The 21,392-nt window shown below is 39.3% G+C and overlaps 1 protein-coding gene across 2 annotated transcripts in view; it reads right to left on the reverse strand.

Annotated features, from left to right (window-relative positions):
* Positions 1-8,057: 8,057 nt before the first annotated feature.
* The window catches only part of LOC125351717 (limbic system associated membrane protein), a 620,820-nt gene continuing 607,485 nt past the window's right edge, over positions 8,058-21,392 (reverse strand). The window contains exons 8-9 of one of the 2 annotated variants that reach the window (XM_048346680.1): positions 13,662-13,694; positions 8,487-8,584 (exon numbers count right to left, since the gene is read on the reverse strand). In XM_048346680.1, the coding sequence (XP_048202637.1) occupies positions 8,487-8,584; positions 13,662-13,694 (131 nt within the window). Of the gene's footprint in view, positions 8,585-13,661; positions 13,695-21,392 lie in introns of both variants that reach the window. The other variant, XM_048346681.1, reaches the window with a different exon arrangement.

A 21,392-nucleotide genomic window follows, 5' to 3' on the forward strand; every position in this document is an offset into this window, starting at 1 on the left:
ACACGTTTAAGTTCCCATAAGTTTTCTCAGAAGTGTTTCAGATCTTATTTGTGTCCCAAAGATAAAACTGCAGACCCTCCCAAGCCACTTCTGATAAATAGCCACCTTCACCCCTTCCTCCCGTAGTTTTTTCATTTCTTATTGTCTCTTGCCATCTCGGGTCTGTCCAGTGCCATGCCACAGGGATTCTATATAGATTCTGGAAATGTTTGGAGAAGATAATAGCTCTTAGCAAAAACAGAAAAACTGCATTTAAATAAGTAGAAATAATAGGTGGCTTTGGGAGGTAACTTAGTTTCTTCCTGATATCGCACAGGATCTCATTAAAAACGATCCCTTAAAGATAACCACCTGAAATGCAGACTTCAAAGGAAAGCTATAATCCCTGGTGTTCCTACTCCAAGGTCTCAAGTTTTCACTCAGCAGCTCTTTAATGCTTTATTTGCAGTTGTTCAGTGGTCATTTTATTTCTTATGATCCCTTAAGGAAGATGAAGGGAAGGGAAAGGTATTTTCAGACAATCTCTTCACTTAGGTGAAGACAATGATTGTAAATAGCACATTCACTTCTGCAGGAAAAACACATATTGTTAGAAAGCCTTCCAGTGATATAAAAAAAATTGTCTGCCTCTTGCCCACACAATATTTTATTATGGTCTTCATTTCCTAGCTTAGTCACGAAAGCCTTTGTACAAGTGTAACCAACCACAAGACCACGTGACTCAGGTCAACCACGACACGTCTCCCTTTTCCACGTTTATTTCATTTTGTTTTAAGATCACAGAAGAGCAGAGCATTCATATGGGTCAAAATAACAGAAGAGAGAAACAGAATTTAAATACCACTTAAAAAGAAAAGAAAAAGGCTTCTTTTTTTAAGTTTGATTTTTTCTTTTTTTACACACACTGCGCTTTTAATTTTCCTTCACAGAGCTAGTATCCAGGGGAAATATATCCACCTGATAAACATTAAAATAAATACCTTGAGCAACAAAATACTCAAATGAAAACATGGCCATGGTGTTTGCATCATCAAGGGAAGATCAGTTCATGTCTACAGGGCTGAAAAAAGGAATATATTCATATCTATATATTTAATGTATATTAACACGGTTAATACGAGAATTCTACCCGAGAGCAGGGATTTATACACTCTTCAGTAGAGCAATGAAGAGGAAGGAGTGAAGCACTTGGGGGTCGGGGTGCAGGGAGGCATGGGGAGGGGGGGTCTCCTGTGCTTCTCTCTCCCCCTGCTATTTTCCCTTTAGCATCCCACCTCCCAGGAAAAACTTAGGGGGCAGATCTTGGCTACAATTCACCAGGATAAATCATTTTCAGTTTCTGGAGAAGAGCAAAGAGTTAGGGAAGCTAGTTTAACAAAAAAGGCTCCCAATAGCTCAGGGTTGCTGCTGCGTGCCACGAAGTTCCATGTGTTGTCTTCATTTGCAAAAGCAGATTTTTAACTGTGCCTGGCTTTACAGAGAGAAGGCTTGTACAGAAGAGAATGTAACCAGGAGTAGATCCAGGAGTCACCCCCCGAAGAGGTACTTCTGATATAACCATGGAATTGGGGAGTTGGATTCATGGGAAGACTATCTTCATCTTAAAGAGAGCTTCCTAAGTACTCTAAGTCCATTGTGTATCCTGATCTACCCAAGGTGAAATGGTGGATCCCTTTCTTCTTCATCTGGAGACCAAATTCCTCTACTCTTTCAGATAATAAACAAAAATACAACTTTGAGCAGAGGCTCATCTCTGCCTTGAAGTCAGTTTAGCACACAGGACCATCGCTCAATCCATCTAGAACACAGCACAAGAGTATTCTTGGTTAACTACCACAGAAACTATCCTTTCTGCTTTAAACTAACTCTTCTTAGAGAACTCAATTTTCCTTTGGCTTTTATAACTCTTACTGTCTTCCAGCTGGGGACTCCTAAAAGATCCTTATTTCTGCCCTGTTTTCAGTTTCTCCTCTTTAGTTTTAATGAGAGTTACTTTGTCTTTGTCCACATTCTTGATTTCCTAGTGAAGCTCTTGGAAACTTAACCCTTGCAGAATTTCCCTTCTAAGCAAAAAAACATTGTCTTGGCTGTTTTTCACAGATCGGCCTTTTGAACTTAGCCTTGGACCACATGCTAACCGCCATCAGCACAAAGCAAGTTTCCAAGGACACACATTTACTATAATGAGGCCCTTGGCCCAGGATGAGAGAAAAGACTTTTCTTTCATATGTACAACTTCCTCATTTATCTCATGCATAATGCTCAGACTAGCTATTTTCTCTCCTAGGAAGGGTTAGTAAAATATAGTTTAACAGTTAGATCTTTCTAATATCCTAAACAGGGAAAATACCTCAGCTCTCCCAACACCCTCAGTGCAGTCTGAAGGTGTTCTTTTTCTAGGTTATATATACTTTTTTAATCAGAAGAGAATTATAGAATCCAGTCCAAGGATCCTGTATTCTAGGAGGCTTTGGACTTTTGTTATGGGAATGGTAGGATGAATGGTTTTAGATGAAACTAGAGATGACAAACAGCTGCTTTGGATATATTAGGTGGAAAGAGCAGAAAGTGAACATTAAGTTCTTATTCAAAATGAGAGAAAGAATGGAAGAGATTGTAAGGATGTCATTTAAACCTTTCTCTTAAGATGAGAACACTGATGCGAGGGTGAATGATGTTGCTGATGTCACACAACTATCTTTTTTGTGTGTGTGTGGTGGCCAAACCCAGGTCTGCAATCTGATTTTTGTGACACTCCTCCCCCACAATGCTGTACACTTTCTACTTCACTTCATAGTTGTCTTTACTGTTAGGAAAGAAGTATACTACAAACACATTTCTTACAATCTGAGAACATTCAGGTAGCTCCTGCAGTCATCTACTTGATGACCTTTTAACTCCTGGGTCTTTACATTGAACGGAATACACAAATACCATTCTGTTTAATGTATCAGGCATGACAGAAAGGTTCGAAAAGCTCATGTCTGAGAGAGATCGCATCTCAGCTGAAGTGATTCTCTCCCTTATTTGTAACATTCCGCATAGACATACAAGAACATAGGGCTACTAGATAAGGTAAAACTTTTATTTTCCAGCCTGACTCAGCAAGATGTTTCTCAGGGACATAACTTGTTCCTATCTCCCAACAATTATGAGAGTTAAGGTGACTAAGAAACCTTACCAATACTGTTGTTTAATGAGATACAGAATTAATCCTGTTTTGATCATCAAAGCATGGGGGACCTTCATGGAATAATTTAAATAATATGACTAAGATGATGAAGAGGAAATGAAGGGACACCTGAGAGGAGATACCACAGACACGTGAACCCTTCAAACATTTCCTCTGATTCTTTTTACTTCTCTTATTTTCGGAAGGAGTGTTCACATGTAACAGGTAGGAGCAGCTCCACTTATTCCTGGCAGGAGCCAAGAGGCACACTCATGAGCTGGGGTAGGACTGAAAGATATTCTTGTCGGTCCTGTTGTTTTTAGTGAGAAAACCTTACACTTGTGCCTTTAATCCTATTCCATGCCATTTGACCTATGCAATGTTTGGGTTTTTCTTAATTTCATTTGTTGTTGTTTTTAAGATTTATAGGCTTAGCTGAACTCTGGTCCTGTGTGAAAAAAATGAAGTTTACATAGTTTATATTACATCCATAAACTTGTGATTTACATTGATTTATACATGATTAGTGCCTAATTTATTAATCAACACAAAGTATGTAAATGCACTGAGGAGAAATCAAGATTTAAAAATAAGGTTTCCACAATATCCATAAACATTTCTCTGGTGTAAATGTTAGACTGAAACCTAATATTAACACCAGCTTCCTTGCCAAGAGTTAAATCATGTACATGGAGGGTAAAAACAAATTCTTGAATTTCAGCTGGTGTCATTTGAATGACATACTCACATGCAAATGACCATAGTTTACTCCTTTTCCCACTTGTAGGGATAGAAATGTAAACTCCATTTTGCATTAGTGAAATGTTTACAGATATTATGCCAACATTGATGGGAAAATCACATCACTGGGGCACAGGGGACCTCCTAATTTAGATTTGCATTTCTTGACTCAGGGTCTTATCTCAACATTAAAAAAAATACATATATTTGTCTCCAGAATTTTAAGACATTTTTTTAAAAGTTGAGTCTAGCATTGCAATTAGATTCTGTACAAATGGATAGCTTTGAGAAACCAAGACTAAATTCAAGCTAAATGTTTATAAACATGAAGAAATAAACGAGGACATGGTTATTCCCACCATACATGGTCTGGAAGCAGATTTCTTTTAAACATATAATTACAAAATGGGGCTCTGTGTCTTTCTAAATTAAGCATAGCTTCTTTTTTAATAAACCAAATCCAATATTGTTAAGGTTAAGCCATTCTTCTAAATTTTTCTTATAATACATATATTATTGTAAATATAGCATCTGTAAAGATAAGATTAAAAACACACACACACACACACACAGTAACACACACACATCTTATGCATCTACAAATAATTCAAGCCTGCAAGAACAAAACGAGAAATTTAGAGAAACTAGCCAGTAGAAATAGTCAAACCAACTCAAAGATGCATCTGTGAGTCTGGAATGTGAAAATCACAACTTGGTAGGTAATGCTTTAAAACTATTTCATGCGAAGAAATTTAGGTGCTGTATGCAAAGGAGGTAAGTCCATCTTTGGAGGAGAAACAGATTTGTGCTTCCATCCCCCAAGAACATGAAATCACGAGTATTTTTCCAAGGTCTCTAGGAATAGCCCCAGTTGTCTGACTATGTAGTTTCAGGGGAAAAAAATGCTCAAGGCAAAGGAAACGAAGAAAAGCAGTCTGAGTTGGAAGAACAGCAAAAGCTAATGGGACAATCCTTCCCATCTAGTTTTATATTAGATTTAATTCTTTTCATACACAGGGATTTTATGTCTTAAAACAAGAAAAATGTTCTTCTAAGTAGGAAAAATCTTTTTGACAACTAATTGCACAGATTTTAATTATAGTGATCTTGTTATAAAACCTAGGGTGGTTCTCATTCTTTAGAAAGTACCCTGAGACAAGGTCATTTCTACTTTTCTTAACTTAATAGTCAAGGGTAAGAATTTTGTTATATGGAAGGTAAAGTTGCACTTTGTATGTAAAAGATGTGAAATGTTAACTGTTCAAATGAATTGATGCATTCACTTCTGTCAGTATAGTATTTCCACCCAATTGTCTCTTCAGTGCATTGGTTACCCAAAAACAAGATTCTTGGAGGGATTTATAGTAAGGTGATTAAATTCCAAAAAGTCTTGTGTTAAGATTCCATGATTTCTTGGTGTCTTTTGTCTGGTCCTATTATCAGATCTATACTGTTGTCCACTCTCTACATGGTCTAAAGTCATTCTCAGACTATGAGTGTTCTAGGGCCAATGTTTCTTTCTGAAATGGGAACAAGGAACACATTCTTAATCTGGATCTCAGAATCTGATAGAGAAAAAGGAAATCACACTTAAAAAGACATATGTTTATGTTCAGTAGATGGCCTATTATACTAAAACCAAGAACATAAATAGTGCAGTGAAGTTGTTTTCAATGGAGAAACTCTTCCCATAAAACTAAGACCTTTTTCCTAGTGGGAAGGTGGCGAAGATAAGACCAGATGTGTGACTAAAACCTGTGGCATTCCACAGGCATCTGTTTCTAAAAGGAATACTAAATGACCTCGGAATCGTCAACTCCTTTTCTCTTCCTGTATTTTTAAATTAGTCTGCATTTTTCTAAAGTTTCCACTTAACAATGTGGCTGTCTGTTCAACATATGGGGAACACGTATCCTTTTATTCTTATACTAAGAAGACAAAATAGAGGAACTTCTGTCAAATGAAAGCTACATAGGAATGTGGCTTTTTAAAATGTATTTCACTAGCCTGCCTTCCTGAACAAGAGTTTTGTTCTATCTCAAGATCTGCCACATACATAAAGTCTTTGTTTTATCTTGAAAAATCATGAGAAAAGTGTGTGTTGAGACTATAGACTCACTAGGAGTGTTTTAAAACAGTTCTCAAAGCCCTTTCTCTCCTTTTTACTTTTCTTTTGTTTTCTTCCTTTTTTCCTTCCTTCCTTCCTTCCTTCCATCCTTCCTTCCTTCCTTCCTTCCTTCCTTCCTTCCTCCCTCCCTCCCTCTCTCCCTCCCTCTCCTTTCTTCCTTCCTTCTTCCCTCCCTCTCTCCCTCCCTCCCTCCCTCTCTCCCCCTTCCTTCCTTTCCTTTCCTTCCTTCTTTCCTTCCTTCCTTCCTTCCTTCCTTCCTTCCTTCCTTTCTCTTTCTTTCTTTCTCTTTCTTTCTTTCTTTCTTTCTTTCTTTCTTTCTTTCTCTCATTGTCTTTCTTTCTCTCATTGTCTTTCTTTCTTTCGTTGTCTTTCTTCTTTCTTTTATGAATTGCCTTGTTTTGTATAATTTGTATTTTCATGGTTCAAAACAAGATAAGCTCTGTGTGATTACATTTTATTATGACTTCAACAATAATCCTCTGTCTGAACCACTTTCAACATGTCCCATAGTGTAGGCAAAGGTAATGGTTTGCTTTCTGACAAAGATAGCTACATGTGGACAGCCAGAAATCTCTGCATGATCTTACTCAAGAAAACTCTTTGGGTGATGTGGAGATGTCAAGCTTTGTATTGCTTATGCAATTTCTCTCTGAAGTAATTTCCAGTTGCTGAGATCTTTGGGTGAAAGGATTAGCTCATATTTTAGTGTTAGTGTCAAGATGACCCAGATGGACTTCAATTTAAATAGAACAGCAAAAGTGAATAGAATGCAATTTTTATTTGTCTGGCTTAGGATAATGATGAACCACTGTGAACACGGGTGCTACACACATCAGTGGTAGAAGAGAAGGGAGACAAAGTGGGTACCCAAACAAAATATCAGCTTAGAACACCAGGGCAAAAATCTGCAAAGGAGTACAGGAATTATGGGCAATGCCTAACAGTATCCCCAGAATGTTGAAATGGACTTGGGCATCTGTTCACTTTTCCTGTCTTGCTCATTCTCACAATTTTATATCTGAAAGAGGAAACGATCGCTGCTCAGGGGAATTGATGGGGTAGATGCAGTGTTATTCGAAGATTAAGGAAGGAGGCAAAACAGGGCTGTTTAGGAGCTCCATGTGGTCCATCAGTCTTCCCTGGGGAGTTATCGCTTGGAAACGTTCCTGGAGTGGTCTGCTCGGTCCAGGCAGAATACTCTACATGCCAGGAACGCTGGGAATCCCTCAGACTTGCTCTCCTAGATCATTTCATTCACATCACTGGTTTGTTCCACTGTTTGCTCACCCCAATGGGTCGTAGGCACTTTCATGGACAGTGATATTCTGGGTGACTCCCGACTGGGTTCTGAGGATGAGACTAGCAGGAACATGGGGGTGCTGCCCTTGGAAGGGGCAAAGCTTGGGTTGAATACACACTGATGTCATGTGACAGCCATGAACGAGGGGAAGAACTCTGCTCTGTGCCTCCCTCCTCGCCTCCATCATCTCTCCCAGCAACTTGTGACAGCCGCATCTCACAATTACAATGCAGGACAGCATCTACAGCACAATGAGTCTATGTACACACGGGCCATTCCCTTGGCATGCTTTAGAGAGAGACGCACACACGCACATACACACGCTCATACACATGTACACTCACTTGAGATAGAGAGACGGGTACACACGCACAGTGGAGAAAAATTAAAATGGCACTTCCTAGCATTTGCGGCCTGACTGGTCTTGGGGAAGAAGGGGTGGTTGTGGGGATGAAGAGAAGGGTTGGAAAAAAGGGACTATTTGGAATGAGGTATAGGGAAGGGCACAACACACTGGAGGGAGAAGGGAGGATCTCAAAAGTTGGAGAGATCGTGAAGGCAGGAGGGCCTGGCAAAAGCTCAACACAGGGACTCCATTGATAGTCCAAAATGGCTGCAGGTCAGCTTGAATGAAAAACAGAAGTGAAAGATGATGGCAATATAAACACCAAAGGTAAGATCTTGATTTTTTTCCCCCTTTTTCCCCACAGATGAAAAAAGATGAAGGAAGGAAGGATAAAGTGTGTGGGGATTTGCTTAATTTCCAACTGGTACTTCTTGTTGTTGGTTTTGTTTTGTTTGTTTTGTTTTTTTTTTTACAACATTGGATGTCTTTAGCATGATGGTGTCTTTACACTAGCCTTCATTTGCTTAGTAGATACACACACATCCTAGTAGAATTTTTTTCCCCACTCTGAATTATACATATATTTTATTGATGGACTTTAAAATCGTTTAAAATGTTGTCTCTGTTTCTTCATTTGCATTATTTCCCCTCATTTATAAACACACAAAATTGTGAAATAAATGGTCTCCCCCCATCTGGCACACACTCTCTTTCTCTCTTTCTTTCTCTCTCTCTCTCTGTATCCTGTGTGACATTTTTGTGTGTGTGTGTGTTTAATTATTCTTAAATTTTTATTCTATTAACATTTGCTGAGAAGGCAGAGCAGCGATGCCGCCAGCAGCCACAGTGGTACAGCCAGACTGATGGATCCGTTTATTCCTCTCACCGACCCAGGTCCTGCAGAGAAAAAAAAGAGAGAAAACAGAAAAATTACCGCCTGCCAGGCTAAGGGACAGCTGACTGCTGTCAGGTGAAAGTTGGCCAGATACCGATATGTCAGTGCTTAGGAAAGGCACTTTAGCAAAGAAGGCTCTCTACACATTGTAGGATCTTAAGGGGAAGTCTGGCTGCCCATCCATGGCTCAGGCCTATAATCCTAGCTACTTAGGATGCTGGGATCTCTGAGGGTGGTTGTTCAAAGCCAGCCTCTGCACAAAAGTCTGCAAGACTATTTTATCGAACAAACTACCAAACGGCCTGAAGTAGAGCTGTGTCTCAAGTGATCAAGTACAAGCCTTGAGCACAAAGAGTTCAAGGACAGCACCCAGGCTCTGAGTTCAAGCCCCAGGATTAGCACAAAACAAAAACAACAACAACCCGCCAAGGAAGTATGGACTTATTTTGCCTAAGCTCTTCATTTATCATTTTTTTAAAATTGAAAATCAAACAAAACAACAGAAACAAGAAAAAAAATCAAAATCAAAACATTAAAGACAGCAACAACATAAACACGCGTGCCAATTTGGGCAGTTGAAAGGCAGGTCTAAGTCTGGAATAGCCTGAGCTCTGAACCTGAGAATCGAACCTGGCAATGCCTCTCTTCCCATACAACCCTAGGACTGCCAGGGCAGACACAACTGTGACTGTATGCCCTCTTGACAATAAAAAGATCATTAATTAATATAAAAATACGAAGAGATGCATAACCGCTATGTGAGATGAGCTCACTCACTTCAGTTTTTGTGCTTTATATGAATAAAGCTATGGAAACCAAATGAACAAATTAAATAATCAGCCCAGCTAATTCTCTGCTTTTTGGAACTGCTGTCGGGTCATAAGAAAAGGCATTTCTGTTACCATGAGATATGAGCTCATGAAATCAGGTTCAAAGAAATTCATCATTCTGAGGATGATTAGTGATTGATTAGTGATTGTGGAGTGGACACTTGGGTGTGGCTTGTGTTCTTCTTAATCTACTCTTTCTCCGTGTTTTCTCCCAGAGGTATCAAACTTTTAATGTCATAATTCTCTCATTTGAAGCTTCCTAAGCCTCTCGCCTAAAGGTACCATTTTGTTTCCTGACTGCTTTAGTTCCCCTCTCTGCATTAATGGCCTGAGCTTGTAAGGACATTTGATTAAATATTAATGTATTGTTGAGACTTTGGAAACAGAAGGTCTACCTAAAAGTTAGGTAATCTAATGTTTAAGAAATTGAGTTATGTTTTGCCCCTGGAATATGTGAAATGGGTGTTATCAAATCACATTTTGCTTATCTGTGTAATCTGATTTCATTGTTAGGATGGTATATATACATTGTCCTCTTGACATACTGGAGCAGAGTGGTATTGAGGAAAGGCTAAAAAAGTTGTGAATTTTAGTAAATAAATCAAATTTTAGTACATAAAGCAAAAAATACTACCACTGAAAAATATAATATACACATACATACACATAGATAAATATGTTTAATATAACATTTTTGCTAATGCATTTGTACAACCCCTTTGATATTTATGTCTAGAAGTAATAGGAAGTATATATGCTGTAGATACATTCATTCATACATATATGATACACAAACATACTTTTGGCTTTATTTAGTACACATAATACAGTTAATTGCTGCGTCCCTATTTTATTCTGTGGTAATGTCTGTACTGATCATCTTTCATTTTATCCCCAACAGTACTATTTTATATTTGAAATGCATTGTACAAATCTGTTAAATATATCTTCTCTCCATTTCTATCAAATATTAGTTATCAAGTGCTCTCATATAGCTATCCCATGTGCTTCTGTGACTTGCTCTTGTCATAATTGATTTTGAGAGTAAATAAACAGCCTTGAGAAATACCAGGCTAACGGGTAATAGCCAAAGAATCATCACAAGTGTTCACACAATTACAGATATATGTGACTGCATAGGAGACTACTTCAGTTAATGGCTATTTCAGGGAAGAATAATCAGCAAAATCATTAATTATGTTTTAGTTATAAAATTCCTGCTTATTTGTGGAAATGCAAATGATAAATCTTATTTCCCGTGCCAGATGGCCGGGCTTAGCACGTGCTTTCATATACTGACAGATATAATGAAAGCAAGAGTCTGCAAACATAAATTAGTCTTAAGAATAGACGGGCAAATAGACATACAATGCAAAAACTTGCGACATGTTTCTCATCTAACAAACAACAATCCTATCTTTGTATGTAACCACATTCTGTGCACAGATACACATACAGACATATATATATATACATATATATACATATATATGTGGTATCTGGTTGTCAGCAAATAGCAGCATCATTATTATTATAAACATAGAAATTTGGATTGCAGAAATAAATGAAATACCAACCTGAATCCAATATACTGATTTTTAAAATTAGATAAAGGCTTTTAATGTTTGACACTAAGAGGAAAAATTCAGTAGAAGGTCCCAGCGAAAAGCAGAGTAGGGTCATTGGTAGAGAAACTGGGGTGAAGACAGTCTATGTATAGGACCTTGGGATGACAATGCATATAAAAGGTGCCCTTTGCTGGTGCCTGTGGCCCAGGCCTATAATCCTAGCTATTCAGGAGGCTGAGGTCTGAGGATCCCAGTTCAAAGTCAGCACAGGCAGGGAAGTCCATGAGGTTCTTATCTCCAATTAACCACCAAAAAACCGGCAGTGGTGCTATTGCTTCAAGTGGCAGAGAGCTACTCTTGAGCAGAAGAACTCAGAGATAACACTTAAGCCCTGAGTTCAAGCCCCATAAACCAACATAAAATAAGGTGTAATTATGGACAAAATTGATAAAATATCTGAAGAAAAATATGAGGGTTTCCTGTTCTTCCTCTCTTCTTTCCTTGCGTCCTTCCTTTTCCTTCTTTTTTGTTTTTAGTGAATCTCTATAGTGGAAACTCTGTTATTGGATCCAGACCCAAGTAATTGGCATTTCACTAAAATGTCAAAGAAAGAACAAAGTGTTGTTGTTGTTTTTAACACCTGTTTTAAAGAGCCTGTACTTTCAGATACTTTGTAATTCAGATCAGGCCAACAGGTTTTTGTTGTTTCATCTGAGTTCTCAGTTTCTGTCTCCTGGGTTTGGGAATGGATTTATTCCAAACCATCCTTAATCTTGTCCCCAGGACTCCTGGGTACTCCTTTGAGCCATTAGTCAGAGGAAAGTTAAAAGTCTTTTTAGGGGCTGGGGATATAGCCTAGTGGCAAGAGTGCCTGTCTCGGATACACGAGGCCCTAGGTTCGATTCCCCAGCACCACATACACAGAAAACGGCCAGAAGCGGCGCTGTGGCGCAAGTGGCAGAGTGCTAGCCTTGAGCGGGAAGAAGCCAGGGACAGTGCTCAGGCCCTGAGTCCAAGGCCTAGGACTGGCCAAAAAAAAAAAAAAGTCTTTTTAGAATTGTTAGGGACTGATAGAATGACTAAATAAAAAAAAATAAAAAAAAAAAAAAAGATTTGTGAAAAAAGGTTGCTCAAAGGAGAGTTACAATCCAGAGTCTTCTAAATAGCTTTTGCTGCTCTCTAAATGTTCAGGTGAAGGCCTATGGTTGTGGTGTCTGGGGAAGCCATGTTGACAGGGAAGTGTGAAAAGGTTGACTTTGGCGCCCCCTGCCATCCATTGTTCACTACTACAGCTTTATCTGTGTGAAGGAATGGGAGATTCAAGTCAGTGATCTAGACAGGAAAGAAAGAGCTGATGTTTCCTGGACTGCCTCTTTCCTGCTGCCTTGTGTAAGGGCCTGTTGTCAGGCCGTAAACAAGAGACTGACCCTTTACTGGAAGCAAGCAACCAGGCTCCCACCATCTCTGTGTCTCCTGGATGCTGGGAGAGCCTAAGTCCCACAGTATAAATGTTGACTATGGATAATGATCCTGGATGTCACTTGCTCTTTGGGGTTCAGAGAACATATCTTCCTGTGAGAAAATCCCCTATGCAAGTGGATGACCACAAAGACTTAAAGATGGTATTGTCCAGCCTTGTGGGTGCCTCAGTGGCTCTAGTGTGAGGACAGAAGTTACCTATTGGACTTGTAGAGAAGACAACTTAGATTTAGTAGCTGTTTTCATATTAGGGTATGTTCAGTGGTCTTACAGGATGGCTACACTGTCCTGTGGAGACAAGAATGCATTCCGTGGGTATGTGGCTGATGGAGGTTCGTGGAGGATGTAAAGTGTTCGTGCCTAAGAGGGCTCAGCAGCCCAGGATGTGAGGTTTAAGGAAGATCCAGAAGAATGATGGGGCCAGAGGAAATATGAAATGCTACATCTTCATTTTAAGAGATGCTGCCCACTTGCTAGGTCTGGTCTATACATCATCGTCCAGCAATGTGCCCACTTCAAAACCCAAGGAATGAAGACACAACATGCCCCATGAGTCTTCCCAGGGCCGGAAGGCAGGTAGTGACCCTTCTAAAAAATGTTACTCTGTAAGAATGAACTGTGCACCTCAAAGATGAAGAATGGAGGTGGTGAGGGAGAACATGGCATGGTTGAGATTAATTTACTCTGTTTAGAAATTTAATGATGTAAACGTTGTCAGCAGTAAAATAGGAGCCCAGTGCTGGAAGCCAACACCTATCATCCTAGCTATTCCGGAGGCTGAGCTCTGTGAATCACAGTTGGAAGCCCAGCCACCAGCAAAAAAAAAAAAAAAAAAAAAACAACCCATGCGATTTCGTATCTCCAATTAAACACCAAGTGTCCAGAAGTGGCACTGAAGTTTAAATGACAGAGCACCAGCCTGGAGCAAAAAAGCTAAGGGACAGCACCCAGGTTCTGAGTTCAAGCCCCAGTACTGGTAGACACACACACACACACACACACACACACACACACACACACACACACACGGATAAGTTGGACAAAATGTGTTTTGTTTTCTTTCGTAAATAAGGAAGCTTACAACTTGCAAAATAACCCCATGTTTGTTATGGAAAACACCACTACATATGACTGAATTGAAATAAACTCAAGAATAGAAGATGGCCACACACATTGAAGAGAAGGAGAAGGAAGAGCCATACCTTTTTGCTTGAAGTGCACGGTGGTACCAATTTCTATAAAAGAAACATGGAGCAAAAAAGAAAATTCTTAATGACTTGAGAACAAACAGGAATGTAGTCTGGTACTCTCCACTGAAAGGAGAATGAGAGGACAGGAGGAAAGCAGGCTTTAGTAGGAGCAGAGAGTGGTAGAGATGGAATGAAGGGCAAATGAAAGGAGATTGTGTTAGGAAAACAATGTGCAGTTGGAGTCAGGAAAAGAAAAAGAATGATGCCCTTGGTGCTACCTGTTAGGGGGGAGAAAACTGAGGACTCTGAGCCTGGAACACACAGAAGCATGTTTGTGTCTCACCCCGCATGCCATCTTTGCATTGTATCCCCAGTTCACTCCACTCAAGCAAATTGACTTGTTGCTCTTCTAACAGACAAATCCATTCAAACTTGTAAAACTTTCTTGCACTCCATTCCACTTGCCTGAAATGTTTCCCAAATCTTTGTATTGCTAATTAGATCACTTTATCCTTATTTTGGCAGAAATGTCCCCAACCCAGGAATTTCTCCCCAATATTAAAAAAATACCCTCTGATATTTTCTCTACTTTTTAAAAAAAACCTCCAAATAGTTGGACAAGGGAATTCAATTGAACTTGTCTATTTATGTGTACCATGAAGCTTGATCAGAATCACTCTTCTTTAGTGAGTATTATAATCTAAACATCAACTTAATTTCTACATGGCTCCCTGCTGCATATTTACTGATTTCTGGCTTATCTCCTCCAATAGACTATATGTTCCAAGAAGGCAGCACATTGTATGTCTTATCAACCTCAGATGAGACTTCGAGGGTTAGTAGGTTTCCTAATTATTGTAGGTAGAAATAAACTCCAAGGTTGGAGGTGATCATGTGAGTTTCATTTATCAAATAAGCCACAATACTCTTGTAACTTTAGAAATCAATGTATAATTTCTGCCAGGAATCATTTTGAATCTTGGAACCTTAATGCTCTGTTAGCTATAGCTCACTCTCCTCTCAGTGTTTGAATGTCAACTTCCACAAGGAACGCCACCTTCCATCCTCCATCCAAGGACATTTCTGCGTGATAAACTCTGCTTTCCTTCAAGATGACCTGAGATGATGCAAGCTGGCTCTTCATCTGTCACCTTCAAATGCATTTGTCTGATCTCTGATGGATGTCTGTCTTCCCTGTTGGACTCTGGGTTCTCAGAGGCAGGGCTGGTTCAGTTGCTGTCAGCTCCTGTATCTCAGACCATGCGTGGCAAGCACTGTGCATGACAATGTCCCTAAAGAGAACTCTAAGAGTCACTGAAAGTAAACAAATGCTCATGTCCTGCTAACCTTGGAAAATGGGAATCTGAGTAGTTTATTTCTCTGTGTTAGCAAGAAAGGGATCATATCTTTAAAATCAAGTCTGTAGAATATCCAAAGTTTGGGGCAAACTATAAATCCCCTCCTTTGTGGAGTTTTCCCTTGTCTCACGGAGAAGCCCTCAAATAGTATAATATTTTTGGGCATTATGGTAATGGTTATACAGGAGGATACAATTGATTCAGTGTCTGAAGTCTAAAAACATTTGGTCACCACTCTGCCTTAGCATATGTAGTTCCATCTAGGACTTACTTGAGAGCTAACCACATCTACAGGTAAGGAGAGTTTCCCTAAACTGGCAAGATGTGAAAGAAGGGCCCAGTCTGGACATTTTCTTGTACTATGCTGGCTGGGATAGAGCTCATGGAGCACTTCTGAGGATGCTCTTCTGACCTGGAAGTCATTAATTGCAGATGCTTTAGGTAATGGTGTAATATACCACAGGTCTGTAGCACAAGGTGGAGAGAATTCTCCCCTAGCAGAAGCTGGCTGGTTATTTTGGAGATGGACTCTTGAAAACTTTTCTCAAACCATGATCCTCCGGGGCTCTATAAGCACAAGTCCCTAGAGCCTGGCTTGAGTCTATAAGTCTAATTAAAATGTTAATAAAATGACACTTCCTACTAGTCAAGTAAAAAGAATTTATTAAAAGAAAGGTAAAAAAGAAACACAAGTGAAGAAAATATAAGAAAAACGTAAATAGTACGTGAAATGTTTTTCAAAAGCCTGTGAATTATTGACCAGTTAAACTTTGAATGTTCCTCCTTATCCTGAAATGAACCACTATCTTTGTAGAATGATCTTCAAACATTTTCCTTTATGAAAAGAGAACAGATCACGTGTCTAAAACAATATATCTTTACTTTGCTTCTGAAGCCACAGAATATTTGACGCACAGAACTACACATTTTTAATGCCTCATTCTTGGAAATTCTGGTTGTATGCTGCCATCTTGTGGTCATACTCAGACATGTTCCTAGGTGCTGTCTAAAGAGATCACCTCTGTCCACCAGGTGGCAATAGTGAGAGTACTTTTGTTTTTCTGTACTTAAGAGCAGAAATGAAATGCTACTCCTCGAGAAGAGGGCCTTTCATATCATCATACACAGTTTTTGTTTTTCATTTCTTTTACCCCTAACTGAAAATTGTTCCTCTTCTAGTGAAAAAAGGTGATTTATGTTCTTGAAAACAACTGCACTGCCAGGAATATTATTCTTGTAGGGTTTCCTCAAACACTCATCAGAATGACTTTGAGGCTTTTCACAAAAACTTTCCTTCAACACATTGATCTTGCCTCAGCACCTAGGCAAATAAGTATGGCAGGTAAAATAATATGAACAGGCAAATCTGATATGATACAACGGACATAGCATTGGAGATTCTAGATTTTTTTTTCCAAGCATTGTCAGATGTTTAGATCTTAGCATGAGGTAGCAACAGGGAAATAATTCAGCACTAGGAATGGCAAACAGCCAGTTAGTGTAAGGACAGGGGCTTGAATTCAGGGACTTTCACACTCACGTTTTCAGTGAAGGCTGATGTTCTATCACTTGAGCCATACCTCCACTTCCAGTTTCTTGCTGGTTAATTGGAGATTAGAGTCTCACAGACTTTTCTTCCTGGGCTGAGTTCAAACTTGAGCCACTAGCACCCACTGTCAAATTTATTTATATTTATCTGTCTGACATTTGACTTCCAGAATCTCTCTCTTTTTGTAAGATGGCATATTTTAAATCAAACATCATAAGGGGGTTTCACCTTGACATGTCATGCACGCATAGAACGTACATCGATCATGTTTGCCCTCCCTATCATTCTTTCGTATCACCCCAACTTTCAAGATCCTTCTATCAAAGCCACGTTAGACAAAACTGCACCATTCCTAGCAGTTCATTCAGCCTTTTTTATTCACATAGAAATGAGTCCTCCATTATGGACTACTGAATCCTCAGGTTGCTATTTTTTTTGTGGAGAGAAGAATCCAGTAGCTTTGTTAGACATACATCTGAGTATATAAATAAAAGAATGACTAAGTGTCTGAACAAATGTGAATGATCAATATCTCAGAACGACCCTAGTTGCAATGGTAGGCATGAAAATTTGCATTCTTTTTTTTTTTTTTTTGAGACTGTAATGCCTTAATCTCAAAGCAAGAATATTTTGGGGAATTCAGTCATTTAATGAGCCATATGGTACCAGGAGATCATAGGCCTCTAATCCTAGACAGTAGAAAATCTTATGAAAGATTGAATATTATTTAAAAATATCCCCATGGAAGATGAAAAAATACTCAAGCTACCTTAAGTTCCAAGGACAGAAATGTCTCCTGTTTCTCCCCCTTCTTTTCATTCTCCATCTCTTTCTTCTCTTCCCTCTCTCTCCTTCTCAAAAATTAAAGTGATTATTGCAAAGGTAAAAGATGTTTTATTGGAAACTCAAGAGTTTTTTTAGTTTGAGAACCTATTCCTTCATGTTCTCAGGGTACTTTCCTATCCACAGAAGCCTAAGAATTGATCTTCAGTGCTCTTCTGCTTGACAGCTGCCTCGAAGCCCCTATGACCAGCTGTCAATTCATTCTATCTAGATGGTCTGCGGTTTATGTTGTTTGCTCACTGGTTCTAATTCCAGGGTATTTACTTGAGCAGAAGTGTCTTGCTTCTGATCTGACACAGGCATTTGAATAAGGACTCATTCTTGCCTTGTGTGTGACACATGATTTCTAGAAGGTCAGCCTTCTGTTGCCCTCCAAGGAATTTAGTATGTTCAATGGCACTTTTTCTTTGTTGAGGCCAAAAGAATGAATAGGGCATTTCCTTGAAGGACAAGGAAGGTTCCAAACAGGTGCCATTGGCCTTTAGGTGCCAGGAACTTGAGTGGGAACGGGGTTCAAATTGGCAAGACTTCTAATAAAAGAGGTGCAGGGAGCCGCTGTCTCCCCCACTGGCCAGTCCCAGGACCTGGAATGTTGCTAAGACCCTTCTTTGAAGGCTTTTTTCTTTTTCTTTTTGCCATCTGACTTTTTTTTATCAAGGTTTTGAAAAAATAAAACCTTTATTATTACAGTGGCTTTAAAGGGGAACATTTTTATTAATTCAACTTTCAAAATCAAACTTTGAAAGTTATTCATTTCTTTCTCTTGGGATTCTCCACTCTTCCTGGAGGCTTTTGGGATTAGCAGCTTCTACTTACAAGTGTGATCAGCTTCCTTCCCCTCCTTCCTTCCTTCCCTTCCTTCCTTCCTTCCTTCCTTCCTTCCTTCCTTCCTTCCTTCCTTCCTTCCTTCCTTCCTTCCTTCCTTCCTTCCTTCCTTCCTATTTGTATTGTTAGAGTTTTGGATTTTCTCCTATGGATGTCATTCATTTCAATAAATCCTAACCTTAATATTTCTGAAATAATGTTTCTTCTGAGCATCACAGAACTGATTCTGTAAGGGAGAAAAAGCGCAAATACAGAAGCAGAAACAAACCTCAACCTTAAGCTCATTCGTTCAGTCATTTATTCAGTGATGCTGGGACTAGAACTCAGTGCCTCACACATATCTAAGGTATTGGCCGTGCGTTTCCTTGTAGGGTTTTCTTTCTTTTTTTTTAACTGAATATTTTTGTCTTTTCTTTTTTGGTACTGGGGATCGAACCCAGGATATTGCACTTGCTAGTGCAAGTGCTTTGCCATGAAGCTACATCTCTTTTTTTGTGTGTATTTAAAAAAAATTTTTATTGTCAAACTGATGTACAGAGAGGTTACAGTTTCATACATTAGGCATTGGATATATTTCTTGTCCTGTTTGTTACCTCCTCCCTCATTTCCCCTCCCCGCTCCCTATGAAGCTACATCTTAGCCTGTGGCAGGACTTTTCTATTGACAGTTCTCTGTGACTAGATGTGAATTTCTGCCATTTGATGTGACCAGGAGCCAGTTACCATGCAGTCTTGCAGAGCAGTCCCCTGCCAGACCCAAGTGCTAACGCTTTGTGGAATGAATGAATGAATGAATGAATGAATACATGCATGGACTCAAACTCATAGTAATGCTGGCACAATGCTATTATGTGTGAACAAAATGTTCAAGCCTCATTCATTCTGTTATTTGGCTGGCCAGCCTTCTATAATCCCAGTGTTCTATTATGAGTAGAAGAAAACAAAAAAAAATTCAAAACAAATAGGTGAGATATTTTGATTAATTTCTTCATTGTAATGTAAGTAGTAGGAGATAAATGGGGGGTGGTGGAATAGGACCCTTCCAATTTAGAGAGAGAATGGAGGGAGTTCTACAACCAAAGGAGGGGAGGAGTGTCTGACTGGGAATCATGGTCCTTGTAAGGCCTGTGAACTTGACCTAAGTCCTGGAAGAACTGGAGTTTTCTTGTCCCCCATGTAGAGGGCCTAGGCCAGCCAGGAATCCCTCCTCCTTCTGGGCTGGTTTCTGCCACAGCTTTGAGCAATTCTGAGAAACATGCCCAGATTTTTTTTTTGGGGGGGGAGGGGGTGAAGAAATATTCTATAGTTCATTGCAATACTTCAGACAAAACATTCATTTGCATCATATGAATGATGCTGTCTCTGAGGAGAGGGATTATATACGATCTTTATTTTCTTTTATGTAGTATCAAACATTCTTCTGTATTCTTCCATCATGAGAATGTATTATATCTATTATCGGAATACAAAAGTATGAAAACAAATCCATGTGTTGAAAAAAAATAACCCTTAAATGATCACTTTCTGATTACTAGGCATGAAAACGTAGTCAAGAGATTGTGTTTTCCTCTATTTGGGAGTTGGCTGATGTCATGAAGACTGAGCTAAGCTGAAGGAAATCTCATTTATATGAGGAATATGTTTTAAAATTTTTAACTAAATTAAAGCAATTTATTTGCTAGTCCTGGGCCCTGAACTCAAGGCCTAGGCATGGTCCTTATGCTTCTTTTACTTAAGGCTAACCATTTGAGTCACAGCACCAATTCTGGCTTTTTCTGAATACTTCATTAGAGAAAAGCATCTCATGGAGTTTCCTGCCTGGCCTGACTTTAAACAGTGATCCTCAGATCTCAGCCTCCTGAGTAGCTAGGATTACAGGTGTGAACCACCAGCGCCCAGTTTAGGAATGTGTTTTTAAGAGCATGGAATGGCAATGCAATAGAAATTTCTCCTACAGGCTTATGAGGTTTTTCTGACCATAAGCTTGATCGACTGGCTAATTGTCTCAACCAGGGGGTATGGATGCGTGATTTGATTCGTTGCTATCAGGTCTTTTCCACTGCATTATGGATCATTAAAGAAAAAGCAGTATCCATAAGCAGTCTCCACATAAAGAGAAGGCTTCGTTAAGTCTCTCACACCAAGTCCACTTTCTCAAATCCTGTGCACTTCCTATTCAGCTTGACAGGTTTGATTTTTTTTAATAATCAATGAATGAACATGTTCAAAAATGCCCAAGGGCTTATGTTTCACAAAAGGATTTCCATTGGCTACACAGACTAAAAGTATGTATAAGATTCTAAAACCTCTAGCAGTAAATTCATTTGAAGCAATTTTCAGTAAGGTACCTGAGGCAAGACATGGAGTTTCTGCCTTCACAAAAAAGCAAGTGTTTCTTCTTTCATGCCTTGAGCAGACCCACTGCCTCTATGGGTACAATGAAGAACATTTCTTCCTTGCACTATTAAGAGACCAGTTAACTCACAATGACTTCCTCCACCCAAATTCCCTTAGCTGTCAAAACAGAAAGTAGAGTCTACTTTCCCTTATGTACATGTACAGAAGTACCTGTACAGGACATATTTTAGATTTCATGTAAAATATATGCAACATGTGTATTTGAAAGCCTTTTGTACCTTCACGGATTTGATTTGCTATAAAATGGATTAAAAACACAGGTGTTAACAGAGCTCTAGGGACTTTTGTCCTTTTGGCTCTTCTCCTTGCTTACTGTTTCACAGCTCTAACTTGCGAATTTCAAATTCATTTAAAATATATTTTAGATTCAGGCTGGTAAGTAACTCAAGGCAATCTTCAATCCACATAATGTGAGTTTTCATTTTGCATGTTTCAAAACCAAAGACATTGAAATAGCAGGAAACAAGGGAATGGGCCTGCAGAATTCAAGTGCAGAGATAAGAAGTGAATTTGTAAGATGTTCTAGGTTCTTAAGGCTCCTGGAAATGAGAAGATAAGGAATTAAAACCATCACTGTGCTAGCTGGGTGCCAGTGGCTTATGTCTTTAATCCTAGCTACTTAGGAGTCTGAGATCTGAGGATCATGGTTTGAAGCCAGCCTAGGCAGGAAAGTACATGAGACTCCTGTCTCCAATTAACCATAGAAAACTGGAAGCAGAGCTGTGGTTCAAAGTGGCAGAGCTCTAGCCTT

This window comes from Perognathus longimembris, chromosome 5, assembly GCF_023159225.1.
Source record: "Perognathus longimembris pacificus isolate PPM17 chromosome 5, ASM2315922v1, whole genome shotgun sequence".
Lineage (NCBI taxonomy): Eukaryota > Metazoa > Chordata > Mammalia > Rodentia > Heteromyidae > Perognathus > Perognathus longimembris.